Genomic DNA, 23,244 nt, shown 5'->3' with positions numbered 1-23,244 from the left:
AAGTTTATCAAAGTTCCAGCAAAAGCGCGCGCAGTTACACTCAGAGCCTCGAGAGAAGACAGGACAGATAAACCAGTGTTAACTACTTTTACAGTCTTTGGATTTATACTTGGTACCGTTAAAATACTTTGATAGACAACTAGTACAGCGTTCCTGCACTTGAAGACAAGCAGAAAACCAGGCCGCGCTTGTGTCATAACAGGATTTATATAACTATTTTTCTTTCTCACATAAGAAAAGGAGCACAATGTTTGAGGCACGTCTCGTTCAAGGATCAATCCTTAAGAAGGTTCTGGAGGCTCTGAAAGACCTCATCACCGAAGCCTGCTGGGATGTCAGCTCCTCAGGCATCTCTCTGCAGAGCATGGACTCCTCTCATGTGTCTCTGGTGCAGCTCACACTCCGGAGCGATGGGTTCGACTCCTACCGCTGCGACAGAAACCTGGCCATGGGTGTCAATTTGAGCAGGTAACGTTAATGCTTGAAATTAATTGTTGTTTTCTCATTATTTGTCGTCTAAACGCTTAGAAAGTGCAAGTTGAACATGTCTGTACATGCCTGACTGCGCGAGCAAACAGCTGCCCGCCATTTTTAAGATGTAGAACAAAATGTCTTCATTCACAGTTAGTTTAGAAATATATAGTTCGAATGTGTTTAATGCCGTTAATGTGTGTTAATTATGTCAGTACTAGCAATATTTGGCGCGCAGAGTGTTTCCTGTATTCTTCCATCACTGCTGGTCGTGACGTCATTTACGCGCGCTCAAGCTTGTTGGCGGGAAATAAAGCCGGGTTGCTAAATGACTATGGCTTTACAGTTAGACAAAGAAAACTTAATTAAAAAGAATTGTGAACAACCAATATACAGTTTTATAAAATAAAAGTGGTTCAACGTGGCTGTAATGTGTTTTACATTACAAATACAAAGAACGTGTTTGTTTTAAACTTATTCAGAATGTCATTCTACATGTTTCAATAAAAAGTGCCTGTTCATTAATTTGAAAGGAATTGTTCTTCTTTTCCAGCATGTCAAAGATTCTGAAGTGTGCTGGAAATGAAGATATCATCACGCTCAGGGCAGAAGACAATGCAGACTCTTTGGCACTGGTCTTTGAAACACTCAGTAAGTACATAAGACTAAATTTAAATTTAGTTATGCATTTAATCTGATACCGGGAATCATAATATCCAGGACATAGAGCTAAAATAAACTAGATTAAAGCTCACTATCAATAAAAACAAGCCATGAGTTATACTAGAGTGAGTCGGTGCTGATCTCTGAATGTGTTTGTAGATCAGGAGAAAGTGTCCGACTATGAGATGAAACTGATGGATCTGGATGTGGAGCAGCTTGGCATTCCAGTGAGGCTTTTTATTAAACATGCTTAATTCTGATATTATTGTGCATGTTTTCTCCAATGGTCATGTTTTGTTCTGTTCTTTACCTCAGGAGCAGGAATACAGTTGCGTGGTGAAGATGCCCTCTGGTGAATTCGCCAGAATCTGCAGGGATCTGTCGCAAATTGGCGATGCCGTCATGATCTCATGTGCCAAGGATGGTGTGAAGTTTTCTGCCAGTGGAGAGCTGGGTACAGGCAATGTTAAGCTTTCACAGACCAGCAGTGTCGACAAGGAGGATGAAGCGGTAACATTTTTTTAACATTGACAACATAACTAACTAAAGTCTGCACTATCTATGAGGGTAATTAACAACACTGTGTTCCTCACAGGTGACAATTGAGATGAATGAGCCAGTGCAGCTTATTTTTGCATTGAACTACCTGAACTTCTTCACCAAGGCCACTCCTCTGTCCAAGACAGTCACACTCAGCATGTCTGCAGACATTCCACTAGGTATGAAAAATGGTCACATGCTCATTACATTGCATTTTGAATTGAAATGATTGATGGTCCTTTTCCTCCTGCAGTGGTTGAGTACAAGATTGCTGACATGGGACACGTCAAATACTACCTGGCACCCAAGATTGATGAAGAATCCTCCTAAATCCAAGTAGAAGACTTAAGGCTGTCATCTGTGGGATTTAATTCTGCATATAAGAAATTGTTTGGATAGATGTTTTGAGAAAATGAATTTTACCACTCAGTGTCTGCTGTGGTTTCCAGTTCAATGGATTCACAATTCTGTGACCTAAGCCATTTTATATGATTGGCAGATAAATGGGTGCACTATGGTAGTTTGGTCCTTAGCTTTACCAGGCACTGTGGGCTGAATCTAGAGTACTTATGGTAGCATACAGACTCAACTTTGGTCTCATTTTCTCAAACTTGGTCCCTCTTTATTCCATTTCAGGTTTTTGTCAAACTGCTCATTCTTATGTATAGATTATTGTCTGTAAATATGCTAGTTGGACACTGTTCATCCAGTCAACCATAAATAAAACTTTTTGTAATGATGATTTGTGATTGTGTATCTCCTGTTACAAGATGCTTGATATTTAAAAGATGAAGCTGTTTAGATATTCTAAAACAATGTTTAATGTATTGTTGAACTTTGCAGTTTGGAACAATTTGAAAGTTTGGCCACTAGAGGGAGCCAGCGTAACATTTACTGCAGTTAGATATGTTTGCTCAAGCTTCATCATGAAAACAATCCCCTTTTCATAGTCTTAATTATTGATTAAAATGGGAATTGGCACTTTTATGTAGAGAAAATGTAATTGAAATAGCATATCTAATTGAGATAAACATTTCCATTTGTAAGACAAAAGATGCTGGATGTTTGATTGCAGCTAAAAAAAATCGTTCTTTAAAGGGTTAGTTCACTCCCCAAAAAATGAAATTACTTACTCTCAAGATGCCCTAAACATGTTTGAGTGTTTATTCTGTTGAACACAAACAAATCTCAGTCACCAGGGGCCTGTTTCAGAAAGGAGGTTAAGTGAAAACTCTGAGTATGTTGACCCTGAAATGAGGGAAACTCTGGGTTTTCCGTTTCAGAAAGGGGGGTATATCAAACCCGAGAAAGCAGAGTAAGTCAAGCCCGTTTCTGAAAGAGAGGTAACTTATACTCAGAGTCAGTTACCATGGTAACTTACTCTGTGAACCTAACCTGGTCGGGAGCAGGTTTTCTTCAGTAAACCCAGAGTTTCTTGTGGAACACCAACAATAATACTAAAATGTATTTACACATTCTTTAAGGAATATATATATTGTTTGTCCATGGTTTAATTGACTAAATCTGTTTTGCAGCACTTTGCCAAAAAATAAAAGGATTAAAACATTTGCTAAACTTTTATTTGATTACCACTGTTTTGGATAATATATTTCTATTAAATCATTGAAAAATTTTTAATAAAATTTAATAAGTTATTAATGATAAAAAATAAGATGTCAATCATAATCATAATCAATTATTGAAGTTAGTTGATATTATGTTGTATTGAACAAATGTTTAATGTATTTAACTGTCATTTTAACTGATGAAAATAATAACCGTAATTTAATAATGCAGTTTATATATTTAACAATTGTTTAATACCATAAACCGTGATATTTTCTGAGACGGTTCTCATACTGTGAAACTCTCATACGTTACAACCCCACATGGGGGAGTCCCCCACCCCACCCCCGCTGTTAAACAAGTTACTCAGCAACTTTTACTCATGTTTTAAATTAACTACTTTTTACTTGAGTAGATTTTTTAGACTGGTATTTTTACTTTTACTTAAGTAAAAATGTATCAAAGTATTAGTAGACTACTTTAGGTTGAATAACATTCTTCCAGTTTCACCTCTGATATTATAACAGTTACTCTAAAATAGTTATGAATTATTAACAACAAATGACATCTTCAACGGTGTAGTTAGATTAATGTAATAATTACTATCTCTAGAAAGTATTGGTCTACATATTACTAAATCCTATATCAACCTCAACCACTTGATTAATACAAGGAGGAGAGACAAGAAACTGCACTTTTAATGCTTTCAAATTAACAATACAATTGCATGAATTATTCTTGAATTGATCAAAGTGTGTAGAGGGAGAAGGTTATATAAAAATATACCTTTTAAAAATGTATGTAGTAAATCCACTTTTGTTTTATACTGAATTGGTCTATAGTTTATGCAGTAGCCTATTTAATGTAATTGCATCATATTTTATTTTAAATTAAAGAAGAATTAAGAGTGATCCCTTTAATTAAATTACAATATTTAGATTACTTGGTAATTAATTATACCCAACACCTCTTTTTGTCTGGCGCTGTTGCCATGGTGACTCATAATATCTGCGCTCCATTGATAATGGCTTTTTATAGCTGTGGTGCACGCGCTTAACTCAGAGTCAGTCAACTCAGAGTTGATTGAACTAACTCATTTCAGCTGTTCTGTAACCGAAAACTCAGAGTTTCCCATCTCAGGGTAAGTCAACTCTGAGTTCAAGCTTTAACTCAGAGTTGGTTGAACCTCCTTATTGAAACGGGCCCCAGATCATCAATGGTAGCCAATGACCTAGTCAGCTAATGACCTTCCTTCCTAAGAAATGCTATGGAAGTCAATGGGTGCCATCAACTGGCTACCAACATTCTACAAAATATCTTTTGTGTTCAACAGAAGGAAGAAACTCATACAGGTTTGGACCAATATGAGCGTGAGTAAATGACAAATTTCATTTTTTGGTGAGCTATCCCTTTAAGTCAGATCTTTTCAGTGAATTTATTGAATCGGGTCTTAAAACCGGTCTGGGTAATGGAGACCAATGGTTCAATGCTTTTGAGAAACATAACCCTGAACGATCCGTTCATGAATCAGTCTGCTGGGTTCTCGAGTCATCTCTCAGATTTATCGAAGGATGTCCTATTCATAATGATCTGAAAACATACAAGCTGAGCCTTAAAGTAAAAGGATTTTGATCTTTATAAAAATTTAATTAAACACTTATTAATAATTTTTTTTTAAAAAAAACCCTGTGTGTGCTATTCTTCTTTAGGACCTTTCAGGACATGCCCCAAATCTGGTTATGAAGTTGAAACAAACTGTTTTAAAGTATCGATTCGCAACAAATGATCTGATTACTAGAAAACGCCTCTGAAACCAATTTTTGCTTGGTGTCATTACAGTGATGTAGGCGGAGAAACAAACACAGGTCCACATCTAGTGTAGCCAAAACATGCCGAGAAGCTGTGTGGTTTAATTTAAATTTGGGCATTTTAGTAACCTGGTTGCAGGGCCTCTATAGCTTGGATATTTGCACTTTAAAGACATCTTGTGAAGAATACCAAAAGAGTCATTGCATCTCTTTGTGATGTTCTTGTATATAAATACATGATGAAACTATGGACTCATATGCAGGGTTTAATGTTATTTTTATTTTGATACTTCAATATTTCGAAGAATTAGCCGTTACAATTGCATTTAGCAATTGTAAAAATAGACAAAAATTGATTGGAAGCATAAACACCAACAAACCTTAATAATAAATCCTACACAATTTTAACAACTGTTCAGACTAACCCAAATAAAATCTTTACATTCGTACACAAAAAAAATAAATAAAAAAAAATCATGTTTTGAGAGTGTCCCCACAGTAAGGTTTTGTGAGATTCAGTTTACTTAGGGGACAGTTTAGCTGTGCACATAGACACAGTTCAATATCTTATAAGATATTGCAGTCTTTGTTCTCCTTATGCTTCTTTTTATAATTGTGATGATTTGCCATGGCCATAATTCCCTGCATGTCATAAATGATCTCCAGCAGTTTTTTCACCTGATGATGGCTTTTGTCATTGTTGTTAAATGCATGACATCTTGAATGACAGATTTTGATCAGTTCCTGAAGTTCTTTGTCACTTCCATTGATGTAATCACTTAAAGTCCTGTTCTTCAGCTTCTCTTTACCAGTGAAAAGAATCACAATCTTTGAAATCACATCCTCGCCAAACTCTTTCTTCAGACGTGGGAGAACTTCTCTCTCGCCATCTGTGAAACGGCCAAGCTGCATAACCAGCAAATATATGTCAGGCCCTGGCTGTGTGAGCTCTTTGCACTTCTTTATCTGCTCTTCCTGGTTTTTAAGGTCTTCACTGAAGAAATCTGGGGTGTCTATGACCCTAATCTGCACTTCAAGGACAGCTTCCTCTGCCATCTGGCATTCTTTTGTTACTGGCATAGAACTGGCACGTGATTCAAAATGTTGCTTTTTCAGAATTGTATTTCCTGTCGCACTCTTCCCACTTCCTGTCTGTCCCAGTAGCACAATGGTCATTGGTTTCGGCTGATGCACGGCTGTTGATGTATAGAATTAGTTAGAAAACACAGCCAGAGCATATACCAAACTATAGGTTTTATGCCGAGCGTCACATGACCAAACCGGAAAACGGGTCTCATCGCATCCGCTCAGAGAAAGTGTTAACGGCCGTAAGAACTGACTACGATATCTAAGGTAGTCAGCTAACCTACATAGTTCACTTTGTTAAAGGTGTTTTATTCCATTTAAATATCTAAACTTTATGTGAAGAAGAAAAAATATAAAACGTTTAAATATCAATCTGCACATGTGAGGGACATTGGTTATGCTAATCTTTTGCTCACTCCTTTTAAGTTATCTTGAGTATAACCGCAAAAATGAAGCACATACAAAAGACCTGAACCGGAAGCGATGCGATCTGTTTTACAGAATGCGGAAGTAAGTTGTGCATAGAGCCTATTATCTACTAGTGCATAGGTGATATTTTCTAATTCATATAGGCTGAACTCAAACGTTTTATTACCTGCTTTGTCTGGTGCTGGTTGCTTTGTCTTCATATTGTCAGGTGTCCTTCTGGAATTGAAAGAGTGATTGATAGGGTTATAGAAATTAATTAAATTATTGCTGCTCATCATAACTATGTATTACCTACATTTCTCTGACAGATTCAGATGTTTGGGTTGTCTGCATGCCTTCTGTGTGTTTCATCAGTTCTTTGATTAGTTCATCTCTCTTCATGTCTCTGTTGTAAACACACAATCTGTTTCCACACTCATGCAGGATTATGGAGTAGTCTTTGGAGTAGTATTTTTTGAAGGTTTCTAGTCTGTCTGTTGATTTTGAAGGTAACGTTTTTTCACTGTTTACCAGCACAATTGTGTTTTCAACCATTTTCTGTCCAAGCTTCTTCTTCAGTTCAGTAAACATCTCCATCACTTTTGGTGACACCATTTTGTTCTTGAGTATGAGGAGGAACACGCGCGGACCTGTGTATGATGGCTTCAACTCCCCCATTCTGTCAGCTTCTGGATCTGATTCTGAGTTTGGTTTATGAAAACGGTCTGGAGTGTTGATAATACAGAGTGTCTTACCCGCAACACTATCCACAATCTTCTCACAAGTTAATTTTTCTGTTTGGAAATGATCTCGGTCAAGAATTTTGTTTCCTATCAGCCGCTTATTGTTGCTGTTCTTTCCCAGCAGGATGACTGTCATCTTGCATTCACCTCCATACGTCTGGATGGTCTGTTCTGAGATAAAATCAAACAATTACAGTTAACACAATTGGTAAGACACTAAAACCCATTCTCCGAACCAAATTCTCAAAGGCCTAAACCCATTTGTTGAATAAATCACTCTTTCTGCAAAACCTTAAACAAATTCAGGCAGTTAGACAACATTTGCAAATAACATGCACATTTTTGCAAAACTCTAAACTCATTCTCACTCACTAAAGCACATTTTGCACTGTGATGCCCTTGTATAGCAAAAAGGTAAGCACAAATAGCAAATGTGAAACATAACTACAGCACACTTTCTAATAGTGTGATCAAACCAACTGTACAAAATATATACAGCACAGATGGCACCAACAATAGATGGAAACGATCTGAGAGGGAGAGGAGGAAGAGTATGTGTAAGAGGTGGTGGATGAGGAGGAAGAGGAAGAGCTAGGTGTGGATTTTTGTCAAGACTGGATCTAGCACACGAGAAGGTTTTTTTCTTTGCTTGCTGATGGTACCCAGCTGTATATTTCTTCAAAACGTAATGAAAATTACCAATTCACAAAATTAACGGAATGCATAGATGATATAAAAAATTGGATGACTAGTAATTTCCTAATACTAAATTCTGAAAAAAAAACAGAGATTCTAATTATTGGACAAAAAACTTCCACACGTAACAGACAGTGGCGGATTTTGCAAATTGGGGGCCCAAGGCGACGGTATGTAGGTATATATGCGCCTCCCCATCCGATTTTTAAAAGAGAACAGAAAAAAAATTACCAAATGAATGGTGGATAGGCAGGTAAAACTAATCTACGGGTAAGTAAAGGTTGGAGAGGAGAATATAAACCTTCCCCTTTAAACCCTGCATACTTCTTTACTCCGAAATGAAGATGGAAAGCAGAGAACACACAAAGTGTAGCACTACAAAACACCTGTCTTTGCCAAAATGCAAGGAAAACCAGCACTGTTTATTCTTTTTTTAAGATCAAATCAATATCAATATAACCAGCAAGACAAGCAGTTCTATATTTATTTATATCTATCACAAACAGTTACAGTACATATTTAGCAAAATTTCACAAACAGCCATATACTTGGACAAAATATTGTGTATGTGAGAGAGAGGGGGGGAGACAGTGTGTGTGTCTGTGTGAGACAGTGAGAGAGAGAGAGACTTCGGAATGCAGAGAAAAGGCTGCATCAAAATGAGCTCCTGAATATTTCCATCAACTTGGACCTAAAGAGTGGGACATTTCTGAAAAAAAACCTTCAAATACACTCCACAGATGACTCTAAAGAAGAGGTACATTTAATAATCTGCAAAACAGAAGATATAAGTGAATATCTTGACTTTAATTTTAAATCAAAACAACTAGCTAAACAGTAAACTAGGGAGCTATCAACTGTTTCAGCTTGTTGTCATCAGCTGACTGGGCTACTGACTGCCTAAGAAACTAAATAAACTGAGCTAAAGAATAACAGAAGAGATAACAGAAGATATATTTAACAAAAACAAAGAAGAAAATAAGAAAGAACAAGAAATAACTGTTTTGAAGTCTTGTAAACAACAAAATAGCATAGCCATCGGTTTGGAGTAAACAAATGGTCACCATGGAAACGTGTCAGAAGGCATTTAAGCACAGTACAGCTCCCAGCAGAGAGGTTGAATACCCTGTCAAATGTAAAAGTGCAGCAGCTAGGGAGAAACACAAGGAGAAAACACTACGGGAAAACCCAGAGATCCTCTTCACTGACTATGCCCAACATAAGAATGGAAGAAAGAAAAACAACCTCATATTCTTCACTGATTCCGTCTACATCTGGAAAGATACTGTTTCAAACAACTACCCATATGTATCCAGTGAAGGAATCGGCTCAGGAGGTAGATTAAAGATCTGCAAAGATGAACACCTGGACAAGGAGGACCCCCTTCTCACCATCACTTACTACACCAAAGGAAAAGTCATGGTCCAGGGGAATGAAGAAAACCTGGAGTCCTTTGAAGATGCATTCACTCTATTAAAAGCAGAGGTGAACACCAAAAGGATGACTGTTCACACTGACAGTGAAGATGATGAGACAGAACACCCCACCACCCTGTCCATCTCTGCCCCTCCTACGCCTGCCACCTCTACCAACAGGCTAAAGGAGAATATGGCCCTATTGGAGCTGGACTTTGCTGAATTTAAAGAGCTGACCCTGGCCAGGCTGTGTGAGCCTCAAAACAGCACTGTGCAGCAGATTCAAGAGGAGCTCCAACAGCTCAAAAGAGACAACCAGTCATTGGAATCTGGCCTAAGAGGAAGTATAGAGGCACTGAAGCAGGAGAACAGTATACTTCATACCCAAATGGCCAAAATAAAGGAAGATGCTGAGAACAGAGAAAGGAGCTTCACCAGGCAGATCCAACACCTGACAGAACAACTCTCAGAAATCCTGACAACTACAGAGACACAGACTCTCCCTGCCAGTGTCCCACAGCCTTGTTTTGTCTCTGTTCCACCATCTCTGCTCCACAGCCAGCCCAACAACACCCTGACAGCTCCTTCTACACCTACACTGCCAGCTGCCAACAACCAGCTCTGCCCATCACAGCCTGCCTCCACTCAGCCTGAAGAACAAGCCCCACAAGTGGTCCTATTGGTTGACTCAAATGGGAAATTCCTGGACACAAACAAGCTTTTTCCAGGTAAAAAAAGTGCTTTCTAAACGCTGCAGCACCACAGGTCAGGCAATGAAGCTGTTAAAGAAGGAGACCCTCAAGAGCCCTCAATGCCTGGTGATCCACACAGGAACAAATGATCTGCACAGCCTCCGAAAAGGCACTGCTGAGGCAGTGAAGAAAATGGCAGAGCAGGCCAGTAAGGAATTTCCTGACACCCGCATTGTGATCTCCACGCTGCTGCCTAGGACAGACATCCCCCCTCATGCCATCCATGACATTAATATGGAGATCAGAAGAGGATGTGCCACTTTACCCAATGTACACCTGGCCGTCCACCCAACCATTTTAATCTGGGACCTCTATGATGGACTCCATCTCCACAAAGAGAAGGTGAAGATCTTTGCGAAGACTCTCAAAGACACGGCCCTAGGACGCAGTCCTTCTACCCTCTCCTCAATTACACGCTTCAGTGATCCTTCCAGACCTCCTCCTCCTCCCCACCACTCCAGGATCATCCCCCCTGCTGCCAGGAGGCACAACCACTCAGTCTGGACCTCCCCCTCCCCACCCGCCCATCACCTAACCATGGCGAAACACAACCAGAGAAGGCTACTTTCCCCCTCCTTAACCCCTTCCCACCGTCCACTTTTACAACATAGACAGTAGAGTTACACAACCTATCCCTGACCTGCCTCCCCACCCACAGCAACGGAGTTATTCTTCAGTTGTAGCCCCGCCCCCTGCCACAACCCCCCTGCCAAACCCCCCTCCCCCTGCTGCCTCTGAGCTGGGAGACATCAGGAAGATGCTGGAAACTCTGTGTACCCGACTTCTGCCCAGCTAAGATATACATGCACAAAACACTTTATCATTTGGGTAATATAACATTGATATATATCTATTGAGTTAGTAACTGTAATAATAACAATGTTAGAAATTAGTATAATGGTAATATTTATAATTTTAAAATATTTATTTAATATTGTAAATGGATACATAATTGAAGGTTTTTTTTTTTTTTTTTTTTTTTTTTTGTCCTACTATATAGGTTCATTTTGTTTGTTTTAATGCGCTCATTACATATAAGCTGTTGGAATATCCAGGGTCTCCACTCCTCGACATTTGAGCTGAAGAGTGAAGACCCTGAATTCATTAAATCTATAAAAGATGTTGACTTAATTATATTGACAGAAACATGGTGTAAAAATGATTCACTCATTCACTGTCCCCCAGGATATAATGAAATCATGGTGCCCTCTATAAAATTTAAAAACATCCGTAAGGGCAGAACATCGGGGGGGATCTTGGTGTGGTACAAAGAAGATCTATGCAGTCAAATCTCAACAGTAAAACAGGGTAAATCCCATATTTGGTTGAGAATTGATCAAACCCTTGGCATTACTGATAGAGATCTCTATCTATGTGCAATATATATACCCCCAGTTGATTCTCCTTATTTTGAAGAAGATATTTTTGATACTCTCCATTCAGAAACCGCCTACTTCCAGGCCCAGGGAAATGTTCTTCTAACTGGTGATCTAAATGCACGAACAGGAATTGAACCTGATGTCATCGACCCACAGAACCACAAACATGTATTTGATCAGGCCCCCCTGTTTAACACACCAACCCTCACCCATCGGAACAACCTCGATTGTGAAATTAATCAAAGTGGCAGGGAGATAGTCCATCTCTGTCGGGCTTTAGGCCTGTACATAGTTAATGGTAGGTTCAGAGGGGACTCTTTAGGGAGATTCACCTACTCCTCAGCTCATGGATCTAGTGTAGTAGACTATGCAATCACTGACATGGACCCCTCAACTATCAGTGCATTCACTGTCAGACAACAATCCCCACTTTCAGACCACAACCAAATAAATCTGTTCTTTAAACTCCCAGATCAATCAAACTCCCAGATCAAATTAAATCCCAAAACAAAAGAACCCAGTAAGCTGTATGAGTTAAATCCTGGCTACAGATGGGCCACAGACAGTGGAGACAAACTCATCATGGCCTTCAAATCACCTGATCTGATGAATGACATCTCCATATATGACCAAACTCAATATGTCCCTACCAAAAACGATGTAAACAAGGCGACTGATGACATCAACACGATATTCCATAAGGCAGCCATCAGAGCTGATCTCATAAAACAGAAACATAAGCCTATTAGAAGACAAAATGTTGAGAAATGGTTTGATAAAGAATGCAAGACCATTAGAAAAGACCTTAGAAATATAGCAAATGAAAAACACCGCCAACCAAACAACCCGGCCTTACGCATTCGATACAATGACATTTTAAATAAATACAAATGTACAATTAGGAACAAAAAACAAAATTATACCCACAGGAAACTTGAAGACATTGAAAACGCCATTAATCAAGATCAATTCTGGAATATGTGGAACAAGTTCAACACAAAACCACAACAAGCATTACCCATTCAAAATGGTGATATCTGGAAAACACATTTTGAAAACCTTTACAAATACATACCAATTAAACAAATTAGACCAGAACAAAATTTTGTAAAAGAAAAACTCCAAATATTAGAACAGACAATTAAAGACAACCAAAACCCTCTCGATTCTCCAATTACTTGGGAAGAATTGATCACACAGACAAAATCTCTCCAGCCGAGGAAAGCTTGTGGTCCAGACAACATTAAAAACGAGATGCTGAAATGCAGCACCCCAGAGATGCAGGCTGCAATGTTAAAGCTGTTCAATATTGTTCTACAGTCAGGATGTTTTCCTGACATCTGGTGCAAAGGGCTCATTTCCCCCATTCATAAGAGTGGGGACAAATCAGACCCTAATAACTACCGTGGCATCTCTGTCAGCAGCTGTCTAGGCAAATTATTCTGCAGCATTCTCAATAAAAGAATGCTAGATTTCATTGAGGAACACTCCATCTTAAGTAAAAGCCAGATTGGTTTCCTTTCAAAACACCGCACCACTGATCATATATATACCTTACACACATTAATTAATAAACATGTACACCAAACTAAAAATGGTAAAATATTCTCTTGTTTCATTGATTTCAGAAAAGCTTTTGATTCTATTTGGCATGAAGGTCTCTTTTACAGACTTCTAAAATGTGGTATAGGGGGCAAAATGTATGATCTAGTTAAATCTATGTATTTAGAAAATATGTGCGCTATTAAAATTGGCAACAAACAAACTGATTTCTTCACCCAAAGAAGAGGTGTTCGGCAGGGTTGCAATTTAAGTCCAACATTATTTAATATATACATCAATGAGCTTGCTGTTGAGTTAGATCAATGTGCTGCTCCTGGCCTCACCCTTCTAGATCGAGAGGTGAAGTCCCTGTTTTATGCTGACGATCTCGTTCTACTGTCTCCTACTAAACAAGGATTACAGCAACAGCTAGACATCGTAGAAAAGTACTGTCAGAACTGGGCTCTGGCTGTAAATATGAAGAAAACTAATATCATGATCTTCCAAAAACGCCCAAGATGTCAGGAGAACAAACATCAATTCACCATCAATAATGATGTCATTGAACACAGCATGAGCTATACCTACCTTGGTATAACCATATCAGCATCAGGGAGTTTCAACATGGCAGTGAATGAACTAAAAGAAAAAGCTCGAAGAGCTATACATGCAATTAAGAGAAAATTCTATAACTTCCAAATTCCAATTAAAATCTGGCTTAAAATATTTGACAGTGTCATCCAGCCCATTGCGCTATATGGTAGTGAAATATGGGGTCCACTCAGTCATCAGAGCTATACCCGTTGGGACAAACACCCAACAGAATCTCTTCATGCAGAATTTTGCAGATACATTCTACACGTACACAGAAACACACCAACAAATGCATGCAGAGCAGAATTAGGCAGATACCCCCTGATAATTAACATCCAAAAGAGAACACTCAACTTTTTTAACCACCTGAAATCCAGCCCCCAAAACACACTTCACTCCAAGGCCCTCCGAACCCAGGAGCTGAGCCCAGAAAAGAGTCCCCTATGTCAACTGGTACTAAGACAAACTGCCCCACATCAGAGACAGTCTGGGCAGCCTCAGAACAACACTGCCGTCCAAACACCAATCAGAGTCAAGCAAATCATAGCACAATGCAAAGAAACCTATCTGGAACATTGGAAAGAAGAAACTAAAAGCCAAAGTAGACTAGAATGTTATCTAAAGAATATAAATGTAGAATATAAATTAGCAGAATATCTCTCTACTGTCAGAGATAGAAAGCAGAGACAGATCCTAACCAGGTACAGGCTCAGTGATCACAAACTGGCAATTGAAACAGGAAGACACAAAAAATTGTGGCAACCAAAAGAAAACAGAACGTGTGATCACTGTTTGACAGGTGAGGTTGAGACGGAGATGCACTTTCTCCTAAAATGTGAAGCGTTCAAAGACACAAGGAACCTTTACTTTAACAAATTTAACTATATAATCCCAAATTTCATAGACCTGGATGACATTTCTAAGTTAAACTTTCTCCTGGGAGAAGGAGACAAAACTTATCTTGCTGCCCAATATATTCAAACATGCCACAACCTGAGGGGCAGTGAATGAGTGATCGACACACACACACACACACACACACACAGATATATCCAAATATTGTGTTAAGTGTTTGTGTATGTGTATGTGCATGTATATGTATATATATATATATATATGTGTGTATGTACTGTATATATGTGTATGTGTGTGTGTGTGTGTGTGTGTGTGTGTGTGTGTGTGTGTGTGTGTGTGTATATATATATGTGTGTGTATGTATATGTATATATATGTGTATAGAGTATTTGTATATGTTGTATATGCTTTGGCAACATTGTTTGAAAAACTTTCATGCCAATAAAGCCCCTTTGAATTGAATTGAATTGAGAGAGAGAGATAAGAGAGAGAGTGTGTGTTTGTGTGTGTGTGTGTGTGTGTGTGTGTGTGTGTGTGTGTAAGAGAGAGAGAGAGACCGAGAGAGTGTGTGTGTGTGTGTGTGTGTGTGTGTGTGTGTGTGTGTGTGTGTGTGTGCGTGTCTGTGGACGTCGTCGTTGTTCCTGTCTGTATCAGTAGTAAAGTTAGCCATAAAAAAGTTTATCAACTTTGGCAGCGTTACCAAATACTTATCGGCATCTTTTCTTTTTTTCTTTTAATTGATCCGCTTTGGTAGCTTCTTTTCATTTTCGCGTTTCGTCTCTCTCTGTTTGTGTAACTTTACCTCACAGTCCTCCTGTCACTCACTGTCTCAGTGTGTTTATCTTTCGCGTTTATCGCGTTTATCTTTCACCGTTAAGGACTAGTCCATTTCATTGTGAAAATAGGATTGGACATTTTAACCACTACTTAAATGTTTCAATGCATTTCTTAAGAATATTAATAAAAATGTACCATGCCTTTGAAGCGTTCATGATGATAAGGGGCTCTTTTTTTTTTTTTGAGGTTGGTTGGGGGCCCCCCATACGACCGCTTGGTAGGGGGCCCCAAGCAGCCGCCTACCTATGCCTCTATGTTAAGACCGCCACTGGTAACAGAATACTGTCTAACACTTGATGGCTGCTCTGTTAAAGGAGAATTCTGGCGAACAATGAACCTTTGGTCTAATAAAACATCGGTACATAGTCAACCGTTCTCTGAGATTTGTTTTCATGATAATCGAATGTAAAGTGTTTTATCTCTAAAAACTTTTTAGCGTATAATGCTAGTAACGGGGGCATTGACTAAGTAAAAAGAAATCGCTAGTTTATACCACTAACAAGGCTCAAAATAGCCCCACACTAACGCAGTAACATAATGAGGCTCCATATGCAAAACGAAGCATTGAGAACTTTGTACAGACCGTTTAATAAGAAGATACTTTATGGAAACAGTTCACTTCGTGTATACAGACAGGAGCCATCTTAAAAAATAGTCTCGATAAGTCAAACCACGAATGTCGTGCTGAGTGATCTGAACTGTATGAAGTTCAGCGAACTTCTGAACTGTATGAACGGCATTCGGGGATCAAATTATCGAGCCAGTTGATAATACCTAGAATATCGAAATCGACTGCTGGTGGTAGTTCCTTTTCCTATAGCACCAAAACTCTGGCACTCCTTGCCACTGTTGCCTTGGCTTTTGGCTTGCTTAGTTGGGGACATTTATGTTCAACAATATTATTGATCTGTGTTGTATTTTCATGTTATCACTGTGAATAGGGTTGCCACCTGTCCTTCTTTTTATTAACCTGTCCCGGGAAATTTAAGCACTCTCCCGGGACACTGAATGTCCTGGTTTTTTGAAAGGCTGCGTGAATACGTATGTTCAAAACTGTGTAGTTCGTGGCCGCGTGCGCCGGCTATCCCTGTGAGCTAACTAAGCGGCTACTTAGGTCCCCGCCGCCACTAGGGGGCCCCCTAACTACAGATGGTAGTCGCCGCTCAAAGTGTGGGGAAAAGTTCACTTCAATAAATTTGAACATTTTAAGCTTTTATCGTTGTGTTGGGGCGAGGGGGGCAGTGGCTTGAAAATTCCCCCTTGTTCAAAGTTCCCCCCCAAAAAATTCATTGCAAATTTTGTCAACTGTATATACAATATAATTTTTTTTTCTGTTATTAGATGCTCTAGATGCTGTGTTCTGCATTTTTATGTAGTTTTTAATGAATGATCTCTACAGTTTATATATTGACTGGATTTGTATGATTGGAAAGCATTGTTAGATTTTGAGCACATGCAGGTAAAATGGTTTGAGCCGATTGTTTGACTTTGCCAGAAGAGTCAGGGATTTTGTGAATGTAGTTTGAAGATTTGGGTGAAAATCCTATGCATATGTACAATTAAATGGTGAGTTTCATTATTATTATTACTATCAGAATATACCAGTTAAAAAACAGTTTAAACAGACACGTTTCATCATCATCTTGTACTTTTAAGGCCAATTCACACTACACGATGCAGACTAATGCTGTCAGTCACCAGATTACAGCATATCACTTTTCAGACATTCTAACGCAACGCTGTTTCATCATATTTGGCAAAAACAAGCTTCGACAGATGGCAACAGGCACAGATGGGGTGACAAAGCCTGAAGTGTCTGTTGCCGTTTGTTAGTGAATTGTAGTGAACTGCAATCTGAGAAGAAACCAGATCCCGCAGAATGCGCGTGCAACATCGCACAAACAGATTTCACCAAGTACAACATATTCCTGGATCAACATTTTTTTTGATCCTGGAACAACATTCCAATCAACCAATGAGATTTGAGGAACAAGTTTACAGTTTATGTCAGATTTAGGCTTACAACTAGTGTTAGGTTTAGGGGTTTGGACAAAATTTTCAGACCGGAATCTGACGACAAAATGTATTGACCCAGAAACACGTTTAACTGGACAAATTCGAATGTGCAAACATTTCAAATCACATTGTGAAGGAAAATAGCATCCAAAACATTGCTTTACATAAAAAAGTGTGTTGAACTTATTTGACTACTTTAGATTGACGTGAAAGTCAGGTTCGAAAAAACAGCATGTTGATTTTAACATATTCTTTTGGATGACAGAGAAAAGTAAGTTGAATAAGAAATCTGTAAATTGAATAAGAAATCTGTAAGTAATACTTTTGCTGTCTTCAGGCATCCTTGACACTTCAGGTATTTCCTTCATTGGTTCATAATGATCCATGTCTTCATATAACCTGCAGGATTGAGATGATGTTACAGGTCAAATTATAGGGCTAAAGGAATTTATAAGTATTTTTTTATTTTTTGTAAAAATGATCTAATCACTACTTTCAAGTGTATGTCTTACGGCTCATCAGCAGGTGTGGATTTGTTTGTTTCAACAGCCTGCCTCTTGTGCACTGCCTTCCATTTTTCCATAACCTGTTTGGTCAGCTCATTCTTGTCTTCATTCTTGTTGTGAACACAAATTCTCTGTCCAAACTCATCTAGTAGTTTTTTGAGACTCTCATCAGCCTGATCATATGGCTGTCCTGGTTGCTTTTCTTGACTGTTAATTATCACAACAATTGTATTTTCCACCATTTTCTCTCCAAATCTCTTTTTAAGCTGGCTGACCATATCAATCTCTTCCTGTGAGAGCTGTTTGTCATGCAGTACCAGAAGGAACGCACGTGGACCTGGATATTGGGGGTTTATCTCTTCTATACTGTCAGTTTCTGGATCTTGATTTGGCGTGTGGAAAAGGTCTGGAGTGTTGATGATACAGACCATCTGATCACCTAGTTTTTCTTCAGCTCTTGTGCATGTCTCTTTCCCAGCTATGAAATGCTCTGCCTTTAGTATGATGTTCCCTATCATAGACTTATTGTTGCTGTTCTTTCCCAACAGCACCATAGTGATCTTGTCGCCTCTGTTTGATTGCGCCACCTTTGTATACTCCACTATAACAAATAACAAGTTTTGGATTAGGAATTTACTTAATTCTTAAATTATAACCCTTGATGACATAATATACATTGCTCGTTTATAAATATTTGAGAAGGATGCTTTAATCCTGTCATTTTATTTTACAAGGAAACAAGGTTAGAGTTGAGCTTGACTATCAAATTAATGCCATTAATATGAGTAACCATCAAGTCAAATCACTACAATTTTACAAAATAGACTAAAATGTATTTAAAAAACAAGCAGCTTACTTACATTGTAACATGTTGAGTTATTCCACGTTAACAGAAACAAATAATGAGCAGAGTAAGAATCATTAAACGCACTCTAGAAAGCACAGTCATGAATAAATGAAAGCAAAAATATACTTGTCTTAAATGCACGAGAATAAAGGGCTTGTCAAAAATCCGGCATAACACGTCGAGTCACTATTTTAGATAACAGCTGTGCTTGTCTTTTGGTTCTCTTCTGCAGTTTTTTGTGAAAATGTTTGTCTTAATGTAGTAATCTAAAATGTCAGGCTTTGATCATCATTTTCTACAGAGTGAGACTTTCTAAAGAAGGTAAAAAGGTAAAATATCTAAGCAATGGTGGGAGCATGGGCACGTCCTGATTATGCAGAGTTAGGCGTCAACATATTTAGTTGTTCCTGGAACAACATTCCTGTCCAAAAAATTTAATCAACCATTTCCCTAAACCTAACTATACGTTATCCCTAAAATCAGAGGGTAATGATAGGTGAATAACACTAATAGAAGCACCAAACTCTTATTGTAAGCATAAACTTGACATGAACTTTAAATGTGTCCCTCAAATCTGATTGGTTGATTGAAATGTTGTTCTAGGATCAACATAGATATGAAATCAGGTTCTGTGGTGGGTGGAGGTACTGGAAATAGCCTTTGGTAATTTTATGCAAAAAAACAACTTTACCAAACTCAGTTTCTGTCTACTTTTCTTCTAGTTAGCTATGTTTCCTGAAACTCCACCAAAGAATGTGTTAGAACAGTGATTCATATATTGTTTTGCATATGTTTATTGTGCCATCTTTTGGTTACTCTAGACATTACACTATAGGGTTATAACTTTGTCTTTACTGTATTTAGCAATATCTTACACCAAATCCGTTACACAGAACATACTAAGTGGACTAAGCTGATTTCTACTGCTGTTGAACCAGCTCAGGGCTTTTCATAGCGCTCCTGAAAACATAACCCTCATCTAGAATTTTGTTTTGCTGTTCTCATCAGTTTGATTGGTCTCTATTGAGTTATTTTATTCACTTTCTAAATCTCTATTTTAATTAGGGGAACATATCTATCTCTATCTCTTCTCTTCTTGTGATGGTTTTGTCTTGAAGTATCATGAGGAACATGCATGGACCTGAGTATGATGGTTTCATCTCCTTTATACTGTCAGGTTTTTGGATCTGGCCTTGGTTTATGGAAATGGTCTGCAGCAGTCACCTCCAAATGGCTGGACATTCACGCTCTCCCCTTTGAGAAAAAATTTGAATTAATAGTAAATCTTTTTTTTTTTTTTTTGCAAGGCAGTATTTGTTTGATCAAATTACAGTAAAACAGTTATTTTGTAAATAATGATTACAGTTTAAGATAACTGCTTTCTTTTTATATATTTTAAAATGTAATCTATTCCTGTGATGCAAAGCTGAGCATCATTACTCCAGTCTTCAGTGTCACATGATACTTCAGAAATCATTCTAATGTACCGATCTGGTGCTCAAAACATTTCCTCTCATTATAATGTTGAGAATTATTGTACTGTATAATATTTTTGTGGAATTCGTGATATTCAGATTTTCCTCCTATAAATTATTAAACCAGTTTTCTCACAATTAAATGCAATATCATTTCAGGTACAAAGTAAAAATATAGAAACTATTAGAGCAAAGAATGTACAGAAATTAGCTAAGTGTTTTTTAAAGTTAAATTTTTAACAAGTCATTCAAAAACCCACACTAACCACTTTTGGCATGTTGAATTTCTAGTCTGTTCACCAGGTTGCGAGAAACACCTCCAACTATTTCTGTCATGTGGTGAAGCAGGAAAATGATCAAATGAAAGTAAAAGCTAACTTTGTACATTTGCAAAAAAATAAACAAGTGACGTCACAAGAAAATGTTGTACTAATACAGTGTCGAAAAAAAAATTGTTTCAGTCATTGTCGAGAAACTGTTGCTGAACAAAATGGACTGTAAGAAATGTCTGTGTCTGTGCCGTCGCCACGATTCTCCTGATCGAAGTAAGTTTCCTGTTAAAACTTTTGACTTTTGGTTGTTTAGTAAGATTTCTATTCAACTGGTGAAAGCTCACAACTGCTGAAACATTTTATCATGATCAAACAGTTTGAATGGCTATTGTCAAGTCTGTAAAAGCAAACAGAGTTGTTTGTTGAATGACTATTTAGTAACTTAAAACAAAATAAAATAAACAAAAATACAATAGTAAGTTAACTTAAACCAAAGTTTTAGGTCAGATAGGTGTCATGCCTTACATTAAATTGTTTTGACATAATTTTTGATGTAGATCAAAATTATTTTAATAGATTTGATTCATAAAGCAAATATGTACCTTAATATGCTACATTAGGGCCAGACATCAAATAAAACACTCTACAATATGTCACAGGGAGTCCTGCCCTGCCTCTATCAGTTGATTTTATGTGTACAGGTTTCATTGTCACTGTATTTTTTTGTCCTTCATTTTGCTGTGTCAATAGGAGGACCTCGTCGCATAGTAATGATTGGAAAAACCGGAGTGGGAAAAAGTGCTGTGGGGAACACCATCCTTGGTAGAAGGGTTTTTAACTCAAGCCCTTCTGCAAACTCTGTCACGAACTTGTGCCAAAAAGCAACTGTCTATGACCCTAGAGAAATTTCTGTGATTGACACACCTGGAATTTTGGATACCAGCCAACCGAAAGACCTCATCAAAAGAGAAATAGTAAGATGTATTCAGATTTCAGCACCAGGTCCTCATGTGTTTCTGCTGGTGATACAAATTGGCCGTTTCACTGCTGAGGAGCAAAAATCTGTCCAAGCCCTGCAAGAGCTCTTCGGAGAAGAAGCTTCAAAATACATGGTAGTGGTCTTCACTCATGGAGATTCACTTAATGGTCAAACAATAGACGACTATGTAGAAACAGGCCATCCAGAACTCCGGAAAGTGATCCAGGGGTGTGGTAGTAGATATACTGTGTTTGATAACACTAACACAAAGAAGCGAGTGCAGGTGAATATCTTATTGAAGAAAATTGATGAAATGGTGTCAGCAAATGGGGGAGAATGCTTCACTCAGGACATGTTTAAAGAAGCAGAAGAAAAAATTCAACAACAGAACATGGAGAGAGCGGCCGCAGAGCTTCTGGAATATCAGTTTAGCTTTCTTGGGGCTCTTGACCACAGAGTCGTTTTGTTCCAGCAAATATTGATGGAAGGCTTTCACGAACAGTTTGCTATTGATAGTGGCTCTTGCAGTTACTAAAGAGACTTAATCAGACACATGTTTATGTTCAGCGGTAGTTTTATGACACCTTACTCATTTATGTGATGTTATAAAGTGTATACATATGATTCAATAGAGAGGTGGCCAAAAACGGTAGTTTTCTTGAGATCATTGATGAGAGAATTAGTTTTTAACCTGATCCTATTTTTTTATCAAATGTTGTTAAGACCTCCACAGTGACATTTATTGTGCATTTTCATTTTAACATTGATTACAATTGTTTTAAAATTTCTCCTGTTGTGGTAAAATAAATTGTTATTTCAAATTTAAGATATACCACTGCAGCACATTGCAGAATGAATATGTTGTGGAAGCGAACTTCTTCGTGAAGGCACTGTGTTCTCTAACACTTTGAGTTTTTTTTGTGCACAATTTAATACTTTATATAAGTGATGGTATTCATTAGATTAGCAGTTAGCTGTATGCCTAATATACTGTATTAGAGGCGTCAAAAAATATTTTTAGAATTCACAAAAAAACGGTCTACTATATAACTGTAGACATAAATGTATCCCTGTCTTCGCCATTCTTTCTTCTTAAAGGTTACATTTATTTATAATCTATGAATAATAATGTGTGACATCTGCATTATAAAAATTTTATGACACATTGGAAACTTTCCACATAATTAAGCATTTTTTGTTACCATTATCTAACATTTAACATCTGTTAAGAATCAGTTTGGTATGACATTCGGGGTGGAAATAAATATAGCTGTAAATATAAATATGACTTGGTGTTGGTGATGGAAATAAATATGTGACTGTAAATATAAATATGACTTGGTGTTGGTAACCCAGTGCACAGGACAATGTTGACACCAGAATGATTCTGAAACTTAAAATACAGAATTATTTTAGACAAATATGCTTGCACTCTGTCAATGACTAGATATATTTAAAATAATGTAGGCCACTTTTTACTGGTAACATAAGACATTTGGCACCATCAGGACCCACAAATATTTCACCATTGCATAATTATACATTATATTCAACAATAATGTAGTACTGACACAAATTCTGTAAACTTGATTTTTTTCTCACACAGTAATTTTAATTTTGGATGAACTATACACAATACATATTGTCACTATCTGATAGTTACATTTTTGTATTGCGATATTTTGTGACACAATATATTGTTACACCGCTAATTAGGACCCATTAATACACTATTTTTTTCATTTCTCTAAGAAAAACGTCCCTGTGTCTATTACAAAGCAATTTTTTTGTAAT

General features: G+C 37.8%; 3 protein-coding genes across 3 annotated transcripts; 2 read left to right on the top strand and 1 right to left on the bottom strand.

Moving 5' to 3' along the window:
- On the top strand, nt 1–2,416 carry pcna (proliferating cell nuclear antigen). The gene is made up of 6 exons (XM_039662241.2): nt 1–468; nt 1,025–1,122; nt 1,294–1,361; nt 1,450–1,644; nt 1,730–1,853; nt 1,928–2,416. Exons 1-6 carry the CDS (start codon nt 248–250, stop codon nt 2,002–2,004), a joined length of 783 nt encoding a protein of 260 aa, XP_039518175.1. The 5' UTR covers nt 1–247; the 3' UTR covers nt 2,005–2,416.
- Nucleotides 2,417–5,337: 2,921 nt separating this feature from the next.
- Nucleotides 5,338–19,068, bottom strand: LOC120472160 (GTPase IMAP family member 8). Its single transcript, XM_039662229.2, has 6 exons — nt 18,738–19,068; nt 17,884–18,478; nt 17,694–17,770; nt 6,859–7,456; nt 6,730–6,779; nt 5,338–6,244 (listed from the first exon to the last, which is right to left on the bottom strand). Exons 1-6 carry the CDS (start codon nt 18,745–18,747, stop codon nt 5,616–5,618), a joined length of 1,959 nt encoding a protein of 652 aa, XP_039518163.1. The 5' UTR covers nt 18,748–19,068; the 3' UTR covers nt 5,338–5,615.
- A 1,124-nt stretch (nt 19,069–20,192) lies between these two features.
- On the top strand, nt 20,193–22,852 carry LOC148969449 (GTPase IMAP family member 7). Its single transcript, XM_089126271.1, has 2 exons — nt 20,193–20,744; nt 21,222–22,852. Exons 1-2 carry the CDS (start codon nt 20,690–20,692, stop codon nt 21,983–21,985), a joined length of 819 nt encoding a protein of 272 aa, XP_088982397.1. The 5' UTR covers nt 20,193–20,689; the 3' UTR covers nt 21,986–22,852.
- Nucleotides 22,853–23,244: the final 392 nt, after the last annotated feature.

This window comes from Pimephales promelas, chromosome 23 (assembly GCF_988280905.1).
Source record: "Pimephales promelas chromosome 23, fPimPro1.hap1.1, whole genome shotgun sequence".
In the NCBI taxonomy this organism is placed as follows: domain Eukaryota; kingdom Metazoa; phylum Chordata; class Actinopteri; order Cypriniformes; family Leuciscidae; genus Pimephales; species Pimephales promelas.
The sequence above is the reverse complement of the archived record's forward strand: the minus strand, read 5'-3'. Positions and strand labels throughout refer to the sequence as shown.

Excerpts from the sequence above, each read along its gene's own strand:
- pcna (XM_039662241.2), top strand. The coding sequence starts at position 248 with ATGTTTGAGGCACGTCTCGTTCAAGGATCAATCCTTAAGAAGGTTCTG. Across the intron at positions 1,362-1,449 it reads TGGAGCAGCTTGGCATTCCA|GAGCAGGAATACAGTTGCGT; the intron begins GTGAGGCTTTTT and ends TCTTTACCTCAG. Across the intron at positions 1,645-1,729 it reads TCGACAAGGAGGATGAAGCG|GTGACAATTGAGATGAATGA; the intron begins GTAACATTTTTT and ends TGTTCCTCACAG.
- LOC120472160 (XM_039662229.2), bottom strand. Across the intron at positions 17,771-17,883 it reads TCCACACCTGCTGATGAGCC|GTTATATGAAGACATGGATC; the intron begins GTAAGACATACA and ends TCAATCCTGCAG. Across the intron at positions 6,245-6,729 it reads ACCAGCACCAGACAAAGCAG|CCGTGCATCAGCCGAAACCA; the intron begins GTAATAAAACGT and ends ATACATCAACAG.
- LOC148969449 (XM_089126271.1), top strand. The coding sequence starts at position 20,690 with ATGGACTGTAAGAAATGTCTGTGTCTGTGCCGTCGCCACGATTCTCCT. Across the intron at positions 20,745-21,221 it reads CCACGATTCTCCTGATCGAA|GAGGACCTCGTCGCATAGTA; the intron begins GTAAGTTTCCTG and ends CTGTGTCAATAG.